The sequence below is a fragment of the Brienomyrus brachyistius genome, chromosome 10 (genome assembly GCF_023856365.1).
Source record: "Brienomyrus brachyistius isolate T26 chromosome 10, BBRACH_0.4, whole genome shotgun sequence".
Taxonomy (NCBI): Eukaryota; Metazoa; Chordata; class Actinopteri; order Osteoglossiformes; family Mormyridae; genus Brienomyrus; species Brienomyrus brachyistius.
The window spans coordinates 17309009-17320800 of NC_064542.1; the positions used below are offsets into that span (position 1 = coordinate 17309009).

The 11792-nt window shown below is 40.6% G+C and overlaps 1 protein-coding gene across 18 annotated transcripts in view; it reads left to right on the forward strand.

Moving 5' to 3' along the window:
- Nucleotides 1-8957, forward strand: part of LOC125750042 (uncharacterized) — a 44368-nt gene extending 35411 nt beyond the window's left edge. For 17 of the 18 annotated variants that reach the window (XM_049027296.1, XM_049027297.1, XM_049027300.1 and 14 more), the window contains 8 exons: nt 133-696; nt 938-1007; nt 1440-1501; nt 1768-1879; nt 3862-3961; nt 4606-4679; nt 6493-6607; nt 7334-8957. In XM_049027296.1, the coding sequence (XP_048883253.1) occupies nt 133-696; nt 938-1007; nt 1440-1501; nt 1768-1879; nt 3862-3961; nt 4606-4679; nt 6493-6607; nt 7334-7421 (1185 nt within the window). In that variant the 3' untranslated portion in view covers nt 7422-8957. The remainder of the gene's footprint in view (nt 1-132; nt 697-937; nt 1008-1439; nt 1502-1767; nt 1880-3861; nt 3962-4605; nt 4680-6492; nt 6608-7333) is intronic. The other variant, XM_049027284.1, reaches the window with a different exon arrangement.
- The last annotated feature ends 2835 nt before the right edge of the window (nt 8958-11792 follow it).

Genomic DNA, 11792 nt, shown 5'->3' on the forward strand with positions numbered 1-11792 from the left:
TGATACAGCATTATAAGGATATGAATACAAAGGTAAAAAAACTTAAAAAATGTACCTTGAATAATGTGTTGTCTAACATTCAGATACATAAGAGCATTCATTGTTCACTGCAGTCCTCCTCTTCCTTTTCAGGCATTCAGTGGCTTTGCAGACCTGGGCATTTCCCCGCTGTTGTCGTCCTCGGACATGATGCTGCGGGCCGTGCCTGACCGACTGATCGTGATGACCTACCTGAGCCTGATCCGCTCGCACTTCACCGGGCAGCAGCTCAGCGTGGTGCAGATCGAGCACAACAGCAGCCACTCCAGCTACAGCGTGGACGGGCCCCTCAGCAGCACTGACACACATGAGGCTTTTCACTACTGTGCCCAGAGGCTGCAGGCCGGGGCCGCCCTGCAGGAGACTGAGGGCAAGTCGCCGGAGGAACCAGCTCAGTTCAATGGGAACTTGGTCCCGCCTCCTAGAACCAAGCGTGTCCTGAAAGTAGAGGAAGGTAGGCCGACAAGTCAGCAGGAAGGACAGGAGGCAGCACCGGCCCCCGTCGCCCCTCCCAGATACCGCACTGCAGCCTCCAGGTCCAGCTTCACCCGTGTGCGAGATGCAGACCTTGTGAAGAAGCGACGTTCCCAGCAGAGGAGTCTGTCTATGGAGGACGCAGATGTGCCTGATCAGAGCACCCCCCACAGGAGTGCAGAGGTAACACATATTCCCTGCTCAAAAGATAACAAGGTCCATCTATTTATCTAGCTGGGTTTCCGATTCCATGGATATCGGGACATTCAGACTTCAGATACGTACTTGCAGTCTGAGAGCCTGGTGCATTGATGTATCAGTTTCACCACATGGTTGGTCGTCTTTTTCCCTTGTACTGTTTACATCTTTCTTTTAGATCATCTTTATTGGCCATCGGTCAGATTTGTCTCTTTGTTCCCCATAGGGTTCTGAGATGCAGAGAGACAGCAAGTTGAAACGTGGGTCTTCTGGTACAAGTGAGCCTGGCGAGCCAGGTACACACTTAGTCTGACTTCCATCCTGTTTTTGCTGAGAAATCCCAGTTTGGGTTGAGGTGCTATGGGCTGTACATGCTGAAAAAGCTGAAATAAGCCAGATAGGAAGTCAGTGCTGAGGTAAGAAGTAGGTTTGATTCATTTTAACAAGAAAAGCTCAAGTAAAACATTCAAAGGTCTCTTTTGTTCTTTTTTATAACGTGTATTTTTGGTCAGCGTCTCTTCAGAAACAACTGTCTACTGATTTATATGTGAAGGGGAAATTACATTTATTTTTGTTCCATTGGAATTTTAATGTTAATGTTTAACGTTGTTGGAATGTCTAAGAATTCCAGGCCCCCGTGCATTATAATGTATCATGCTGCACTATTACAGAGGGAATGTGCAGGTACACTGTCTAACGTTTTACGTATGTATGTGAAATCTTAACAGTTCCGGAGCCTGGTGTGATGAGGGAAGAGGGTGGACTTGAGGAGGATGAGAGTACAGTCAGTGTACCAAAACTTTTTTCAACTTTTTACTTTATTATTGCAATTCTGTAAAGTATATTTGTGTGAAATTATAGAATTAAATAATAAATACTCCATAACCTGTATGACTCAAATTCTCAAGGATTGGAATAGAGGACCCCTTGCCTAGAAAGCAGTTTAATATGCAGTATTTTAGACTTATGTGCAATATTTGTGTGTATCTTATCTCATTACATAATTTGTATGTTTGTGCACTTATGTTTGACCCTGGATTTTCACGGCGTCCCCAGGACATCCGTCAGTATGTGCAGAGTGAGATGCAGGCCCTAGATAGTGAACAGAGGCACATTGATAGCAGAGCCAATGTGGTAGAGAAGGCCCTGAGACAACTGATGGAGAAAGGTAAGAGCCTGGTGAGCTGCAAGGAGCAGGCGGCTGAAATATAGTAGTTTAACGCATTTCACTGCATTTCAGGCGGAATTACTAAACAAATTTCCCCAGTCTTTATTCGAATAATATTATATTAACCCTGCGCCCACTACACATGGAGATAAGTGTATGGAGTATGGCTCAAAATATTTTTGCTTTCCATACAAAATGAGATATTACGTGTTGCTCAAAAGGATAATTTAAAACTTTCACTGTACAGTGCCCTCCATAATGTACAGTATGGGGCCAAGACACCACGTGCTCCTGTGCTCAACTGTTTAAATTGTAGTCAAACTATTTTAATCAAACAATTCACTCGTGATTAAAGTGACCATTCTAGATTTTTATTTTTGTTTCACCTTGTACAAGTGACGGCACAATTTACACAGTACCCCATTTCAGGGCAGCGTAAGGTTTGGTGTGTTTATTACTTTGTTGCATATCCCTTTCATAGCATGGCTGCTCCAAGTTTGTATTTCATAGACATCAGCAGGTACTGAGTATCTTCCCTACAGTAGAGGCCAGGCCAGCAGATCCTACTTGTTTCAGAGGCTTGTCCCTTTTAAGTTTCCTCTTCAGCATATGCAAGGCGTGCTCCATTTAGGATTTAGGTCGGCTGACTGAATCAGGAATTAAGAATTTCAGTTTTTTTGCTTTGAAAACCTTCCTTATGACTTTAGCATGTTTGGGATCATTGTCTTGCCATAGAATGAAGTTTGAAGGCATTTATTCAGGCAGATAAGAGGTTCCGGTACCCCTCAGAATTCACTGTGGCATTGCCATCAACAGTTCCATCATCAGTATGGATAAGTGCTTCAGTACCTGTGGCAGCCGTACATGCCCAGGGCATCACATCCCTCCCACCACGTTTTGCAGATGAGCTGGTAGGCTTTGCATCTTGGCCAGTTCCTATTAATCTCCACTCTTTCCTCTTGCCATCACTCTGATACAAGTTAATCTTGATCTCATGTGTCCATAAGACTTTTTTTTACCAGAATTCTGCAGGCTTTTTAAGTACTATTTGGCAAACTGTAATCTGGCCATCCTGTTTCTGTGGCTAACTAGTTTGCGTCTCGCAGTGTAGATTGAAATATTAAGCTGTATTGTTCAAAACTGCACCTACACTATGTTCTATATTCTGCATCCTATTTTCCATTCTCAATTCAATTCAAATTCACAAATTCAATCGGAACTTCTCAATTCAACATTCTCAATTCAGTTTTAAATGGTGCACCAACCCTGCCTCATAGTAGCTTCTTTCATTGGTACAACTCTGGTCCTCATGTTGAACGGGAAACTACAGACTGCAAAGGTGATCAAAGCAAGCCAAGGTATATAATGCCTGCACTAAGCCTAATGTTCCATTCATTATGATGCCCTGAAATGGAAGGACAGTGTGTAAAAAGTCCAGTAATTTCTACATGGTGAAACTGAAATGTATGCAAATATCCCCAAATTAAAATCTAGAATGTGCACTTTAATCACTTTAATCTCATAAAGTGTCTACTGGTACCTTAACGATTCACTCTTATTTAAATTTTTTTTATGAATGTATTTCACCGAACCTGAATTTCTAGAGCATTTTTAATGACACTCACAACAACCTACATGTATATAGAAAATTAACAGCAGCAGTGTAATCAGAATTACACTTATTGGCATAAAAACGAATATCTTCTGGTGATCAGTTCTTGTTTGCTTGTTTGGTTCAGTCATTTTTGCTAATTTTCTCACTAACACGGCAGATTGTGAGTGAGCAAGAGTGAGAACGATTGTAATTATCTTGGAGGCCACGTACAGAAGTGATCAAAAACAGCAGAGGTGAACCTCAGGACGAAGTTTGATTTGAAAATTACAGTGAAATATACAGGCTCTTGTAAGGCAAACTCCATTTCATATTGGAAGAGTGGGACAGTCCCAGCGTCTGGGTCAACAGTGTGGTTCTGCTGCCTTAGGCAACGACCGTGCCGAGGAGGAGAAGCTAATCCAGGAATGGTTTACTCTAGTAAATAAGAAGAATGCCCTCATCCGGAGACAGGATCACCTGCAGCTTCTGTGAGACCTTCCCCTCTTCTGTTTGTCTGTCCACCTGTCCTGATATGTGCTCCTATGTCTCGTAATCTGAGTTGTAACCACAGAAGGCTTCATTCGCTGGTTCTTTGTGGCTGATAATACTATTACGAGGATTTCTTATTTATATCAGCAATAACAATCACAACAGCTGATTATCTTCCAGCGGCATCATCTTAATCATTTCCGCGGCATACTTCATTTGAATGTAGGTATTGAAAATAAGCAATTATATTAAAACACTATATAGTAGTAGAGATGACTGCCTGGTAGTTCAGTGCTGTGGGTTCGATTTCCACTCTAGTGGTAATTCTATTTCCTCCCGCCATTAAAAGATATGTGGTTTCAGAGAATTTGCTCTTTGTAAATTTCTCTTTGTAACGTCAATTGTAAGAGTCTGGCATTCCCATCCAGAGAAAGCTGCTTTATGTGACCTGTGATTCCTGGAATCATGAGTCGAATAACTGGTTATGGAAGGTGAATGGACTTGCCTGTATTTACATTTAAAATACTACCAGCTCATACTGACGGGAATTATGACAAAACGCTCCTACTCGTGGTGATATGATTACATCATTCGTGTACCCGTCGGGTCCTGGGTTTAACCCATGCCATCTGGTTTGACCCAGGCAAGAGGAGCGGGACCTTGAGAGGAGGTTTGAGCTGCTGAACCGAGACCTGAGAGCCATCATGACAACGGAAGGTAAGGTCACTAACCACAGTCCCTATTGTGAGCACGGCAGTCTTACCAGTAAGTGCATGCTTTAAATAATAATCACTCTTATTAAGGCATATATCCTAGTTTGTCCTAAAAAACAACTTCTCTATATCCCTAGTTGAAAACAGGCAAGTTGAGGCACGGCAAGTTTATTTATATAGCACATTATGCAATTCAGTTTATGTTAATATAGCGCCTTTCACAACAGAGTCTTCCCAAGGCGCTTTAAATGGATGTGTTGTGATACATTACAACATCATTAGAGTGAGCAATACAGAACGAGAAAAAGGAAGTAAAGTAAATGAGTAAAGAAAACCAGATGACAACAGAGGAGAGGAACCAAAAACGTACCACGTAAGGGAAAAAATACCTCTGAGGGTCCAAGGCCAACTGGCTGCCCACCCCCCCTGGGCATACTGATATTACTGAAAACAGAAAAGAGCGGACTTGCTTGCTAAAAGGGAGGTATAAGCTGTGCTTAAGGATCAAGACAAAGTCCATCAATGAGTCCATTATCCACGTAGGGTGGTCAAAGTCAAACAGGAAGCCAATGCAGGGAAGAAAGAACAGGGGTTATGTCTTCAAACTTCCTGCTCCTGTTGAAAATCCAAGCGGCTGCATTTTGATTAAGCTGCAAGGTATTTAATGTGCAGTGTGCAGTGTGCAGTGTGTGCTCCCAGATAACAGAGTATTACAGTAGTCTAACCTACTGCATACAAAGGCATGTATCAATTTCTTTGTATATCTAATAGTAAGAAATCGTTTCAGTTTGGCGATGTGGCGTAGCTGTAGGAAGCCTTCGATACTGCATCTACATGTGGTTTAAATGAGAGGCTTGTATCTAAGATGACACCTAGTTATGGACTGAGCTGCTGAAGGAAAATTTCAGCCCTTTGGAGTGAAGTGCGGAGATTATAATATTCCGATCTGCAGACCTGCCTCCAAACAACAGATCCTCAGATTCCTGAGCGTTTAGTGATAAAAAGTTTTCAGCCTTCGTTAAAGCAATTACCTAAAGTGACAATATATGTAGTGTCATTAAACGAAATATATATTTGAGTCTCGTCGGCATAGGAGTGATAGATGTTTTCTCATTATGTTTTCTAATGGAAGCATGTAGAGAGAAAACAATAAAGGACCGAGCACTGGTCCCTGTGGTACTCCATATTTAACTGGTGACATTGACGATGGACAAGTATCTGAGACTTCAACATACTGATAACGATTAGTCAAGTACGATTTAAACCACTTCAACACCGGATCACTTCAACAATTGGATAGAATGATTAACCATGTGAAAAGCAGCACTTAGGTTCAGAAACATTAGCACAGTCACACTGTCAGCACCAGATGCCATTATATCATTAATAACTTTAGTTAAGGCAGCTTCAGTGCTGTGTCCCCGACGGAAGCCCGACTTAAACAGTTCAGTATGTTGTGTCTCTCCAAGTATGAGCGAAATTAAGCAGCAACTATCTTCTCCAAAACTTGACAAAAATGATACGTTAAAGATAGGTCAGTAATTGCTGAGCTCCTGTGGATCCAAACCTGGCTTCTTCAGTAGTGGCCTGATTACTGCTACCTTAAGGGTGTGTTCACATTATCAAACACAGAGGTCATTAAATGTGCTTTACAGAAATAAAAGCATACAATACAGGTATTAAAAGCATAAAAAGAATAACCGTCAAATACGCAGAAGTGCAAAAGCAGTGCGATATCCCATTGAAATAATGTTAGACTTTACTATGGAATGCATACCTTGCCATACCCTGTCTCACTTTCACTCCCCCTGTCCCAGAGGGGCTAAAGACAGAGGCTCAGCAGCACAGGGAGCAACTGCTGCTGCAGGAGCTGGTGTCGCTTGTCAACCAGAGAGACAAGTTGGTCCAGGACATGGACGCCAAAGAGAGACGGTAAGCCGCTGTTTTCCTTCATTTTTTCCAGAGTGTGATCATCTAGCTTCACTGCAATTTCCTTTCATACATTATGTATTATTGATTAGCAGATGCTTAAAATGAAAATGACCTGTGTCCGTGTCCAGATCCACTGCAGTTAAATAAAAATATTTTTGTTTGCCACAAATTTTGCATGCAGTCAGCACATAAAATTGCCTTAAAACAATACTCACAAAATGTAATCCTTTTTTGGACAGTGTAGCATTTGTATACACTTCATAATGCAATGCTGTCAGAATTGTTCATGTTCCTAAAATTATGCGTTAGTGTTCATTGTTATTCATACATCTCATCACTCTAGAGGGACATGTAGAAAGGAAACTGTAACAAACTGAACTGTTATCATCTTTAATGACATCACTGATTGTACATTAAGAAGTTGTCAACTTATCAATATGCATAATAAATACTCATTAATACTTTGTCATACATTACAGTCTATTTCAACTGCATTAAAATTCATTTGGTTTAGCATTGAGAAGCCATTTTATCTTGAATAAAGAAAGTCAAGAGCTCCTAGCACATACCAATAGGGACCTGCCTGTGTGTAAGAAAGAGCTTCTAAAATAGATAAAATGGCAGCTGTTTAAACAATGTACAAAAGTGCTGAACACCTGTAGTGATGAAATAGCCTCCAACTGCTGTTCCTCCACAGTTTTGTACTTGTATCTTATTGGCCCTCAGGGCACTGGAGGAGGACGAGAGACTAGAACATGGCCTGGAACAGAGACGCAGAAAGTACAGCCGCAAGGAGAAGTGTACACTGCAGTGAGAGGGCAGCCGTGAAGAGCAGTGTGCGCTGCAGTGCGAGGGCAGCCGTGAAGGGCATCGTGTACTGCAGTGAGAGGGCAGCTGCGAAGAGCAGTGTGTACTGCAGTGAGAAGGCAGCTGCGAAGAGCAGTGTGCACTGCAGTGAGAAGAGAGCTGCACCTCTCAGTCATCACCATTCGAGTTGGTGTCTTTCAGGTTAAAAGATTCATCCCAAGACACTTTTGAACTGGGGACTGAATGGATTTCTTTTTGACACATTTTTGAGTGTTCTTTATTTCATATCTGTTGTGTGCCTGTTTTTTGCCTGTTCATTTCTGCCTGTTTTTCATATAAGACCATAATTTTAATTTTAACAATAATTGTAGATATTATTAATACATGAATTTATTTCAGTGCAAGAGAACCTGTATTACATTCTCCATTGACGTGTCATGGAACATGTTATACACATGTTTTGTTTGGTAAATGGGCTCATTCTGCTTCTGCTGGATTCTCACGTAGCATCATAAAGGGCTTTTGGGATGAACCATCAGGGGTCTGGCTCAGAACATCATGTCTAGGAAAATACTGTTCAAGGAAAGTATAGTGTAGTACATCAATGCCATATGAATGTTATGGGGGCAATATATGCTGGAGTATGTTTTTGAATATTGTGATGAAAAGATGAGATATAGTGATTGAATGATAGCAAAGAACGTTCAGGTTTATGTTTGTTTGCAGTTTACCTCAATTAATGAATGCCTATAGTTCTGTTCTTAGTGGCAAAACTGAGACTGCCGAGTGTACTGCGTCTATTATAAGCAAACAAGCTAGATATGACCAAATTTGCCATTTCTCCTTAAAGTGTGCTTTATGGGAATATTGAGACCTACATGGGATACTGCCGCACAGACATACAGTCTTCTGGGAAGGGGATGAATATTAGACTGAGGTGCCTTAGCCAAATTACTAAAACCCATTAAACTCATAATGACACCACAAAACAAAGTTGTGTATGTGACATCATATGTTTTATAATTTCGTCCCTCTCTCATGTATTTTCCAAGGGTATACTGACACTTTAAACTGAAACCAAATCGCTACTAAATTCAACAGTTCTCACATAAGCAGAAACCTCCAATTAAACACATAGCAGTTTCAGTTACTCCACTGTCCAAAATTAAGCGAAGAATTAAATGGACTGTTTGACTTACAAAAGGTGAACAAAAGGTGCTGAAAGGTCAAACTCTACTAGTACCTGAATGACTGTGGGTGAGTGAACTGGGCTGAATGTTTCCTGCTGGACGTCTCTCTCCTGGTAACTCTGCTATTACCGCTCTTGCTGCTGCTGCAGTTCATTGGCTTGGGATTTTCCCCGTTTTGATTTTCCCTGGATTAAACAAAAAATTAATTCTATTTACATCTTGATTTTTAAGATTTTGTCTCGCCAAATCCCGCAGCTGTGTACACCAACCCTTAGAAAACTTCATTTATCTTTAACGCATTTGCACTCTTTGTAAAATGTGTGTTAGAAGAATAAAATTATTTTGGACAATAAGTGTGTATGTGTGTGTGTGTGTGTATATATGTCTGAAATCTACAGTACATTGTGCTACTGAGAATTTCATTTTTAAATAATGAACCTGAGACGTTTTTGCAATTTCCTTTGATAAAGGGGTTTTGATTCATGTCTAATTCACACCATGTTAAAAACAGCAAGAATGGTTGCGGCACAGCAAATTTATGATTCCAGCTCATATTTAGGATAGATTTTATTTCACTATTTACCAACTGGCATTCAATGCTGTAGATCGCATTTTTCATGTCTACAAAAGCTCCCTACAACTTAATCCTGAATACAGAACATAAACTTCTGTGGGGAATAATATTACAACAAAAGCTACAGCGGATTGTTTTCTGTTTAAATGCAGCAAAAGGTCAATGACTCTTAAAGCATTGTAGTGACATGTTTCACTGCTACTCTGTAACAGCTCTGATTTCTGGAAAATCAGCAAAACAGGCTCTTCCACTTTGAGTAAGTGCTCAACATAATACTGCAGTATACTACAGTACCAGTGAAAAGTTTGGACACACCAAGCCACCTACAAAAGAGAATAACAATTGTGTCCAATTACATGACTTGGTTACCTGGCCTAATCACAGTGGAAATGGTTTTGGAGGAGTTTGACCTGATAGTGAAGAAAAAGCAGCCAATGAGTGCTCAGCATATATATAGAACCTCCTCCAGAAGAGCTGGGAAAACATCCCAGGAGGCCACCTCACAAAACGCGTAGAGGAGAAAGTAGGATCTAATGGATGTGGGGTTGAGGGCCTTGCTCTAGGCCCCAGTGGTGGGATCACTCAGCCATCCACGGGATTTGAACTGGCAAAGACTTCTTTGAATACATATGGTTTTAGCACTGGTTCGTTGCTGCAGACGCTTTGGTGTTTAAGGCAATAACTCAAAAACCATTTGACAGATCTTTTTCAAACTCAAAGAGTACATTTGTCAGCATGATAGCTGAAAAATTATTAAACCACTCTTTTCCAAACATTTTATAGGACATTGTATCAGTGAAGGCCTGGAGTTGTGCAAATTTTGAGATAAATTGCACCAAGACTGAAGCAACAGCGCTTAGTGACACAGAGAGAAGGATGAGATAATTAGAGGCTTATCCTTATGAACAGAATAAATCTATTTGTCAATATTTACTCTACTTACTCTATTGGATCATCGATTGATGTTATTAATACTTCACAAACATTATATGGATGAAAATCTACACCTAACAATGTACACTTGGTCAGACCCAAAATTATAACTGCAATGACACAAGGCAGCAAAATTGGAACTGTCAGGAGGAGGCAGCCAGGAGCAAAAATGGAGCCCATAGCCGCCGTGCTGTGAACACCGCCATCTGCCATCTAAACTTACTCTGCTAATTAATATTAATTTTTGGCTGCTAACTCCCTGTTTGAAAAAGTTGTTTTGTATCATCTGGTCTAGATGAGTTAGCTCATCTAGAAAACAAATGATAACAGAATTTTCATTTTGGGGGGAACTATTCCTTTAACATTCTAATCAAAAACAATAAAAACTGATTTTTATTTTCCTCCCAACCATTCAGCAGCTTCCAGTTTATAACAGAGCTAAAGAAATTGATGAGCAAATTTTTCAGAAGAACATTCAGTCCACTTTGTGTTGATTTTGAGATGCGACCGCTTGTGAGCTAATGTCAGGCCTCTTCGCCATAAGCTGCAGTATTGGGAACCAAAACTCTCAATGCCCTCCTGTAGTCCAACTTATCTTTGGATAAATTTCCAAAACTCACTGGATCCACTCCCATGGACTGGGTGAGTTTTGAAAATCTGCGCTACAATTAAAATCACAATAAATTTAAAGTTTTAAAAAAACACACCATATTAAAAATCTTAGCTAATGTACCGTGGATTTATGGGTGTGGTGGTTAAAAACAAGAAGTGTTTAATAAACAGGCCAGTTGCCTTAATTGTATGTTGCTTTGGACAAAAGTGTCTGCTAAATAAACAAAAAGTAAAGTAAAAGTAAAGGAATGACTGTGTATTTGTGATATGTGCATGCTCAGTATCTCCTGCTAGAATGACCCAATAGAAAGGAAATTACAGAACACATTGTAGTTTGAGCAATTATATTCATTTTACCAAACTTCCTTTGTGGTTCAGGCCCCTGACGAGTAGTTATTAGAAGCACAATGTCACAGTGGGCCTGCATTCATAGTGGGGTACCACAGGGTTCAATTTTAGGACCACTATTGTTCCTAATTTACATTAATGATATTGACACCAATACATAGAGTAAACTAGTTAAATTTGCAGATGACACCAAGGTGGGTGGTGTAGCAGATACTGATCTAGCAGCGGAGAGGCTACATACTGGGATGATACCTGGCAGATGAAATTTAACATAGATAAATGTAAGGTAATGTTAAGGTTAATGTTAACCTTAATGTAAGGAGCAGAAATATAAAGTACCGATATTTTATGGGTTCCACTGAAATAAAGGTAGCTGATTATGAGAAAGACCTCAGTGTATACGTTGATGCTTCCATGTCCCACTCTCGCCAGTGTGGGGAAGCAATTAAAAAGGCCAATAGGATGCTGGGTTACATCTCTAGGTGTGTGGAGTTTAAGTCAAGGGAGGTGATGCTACGATTATATAATTCCTTGGTAAGACCCCACCTAGAATATTGTGTGTAGATTAGGTCACCATACCTTAAGAAGGACATTGCTGCCTTGGAAAGGATGCAACATAGGGCTACGAGAATGATTTCTGGTCTTATGAGGAGATGTTAGCTGAGCTGAATCTGTTTAGCCTCGAGCAAAGGGGGCTAAGGGGGGACATGATCCAGGTATA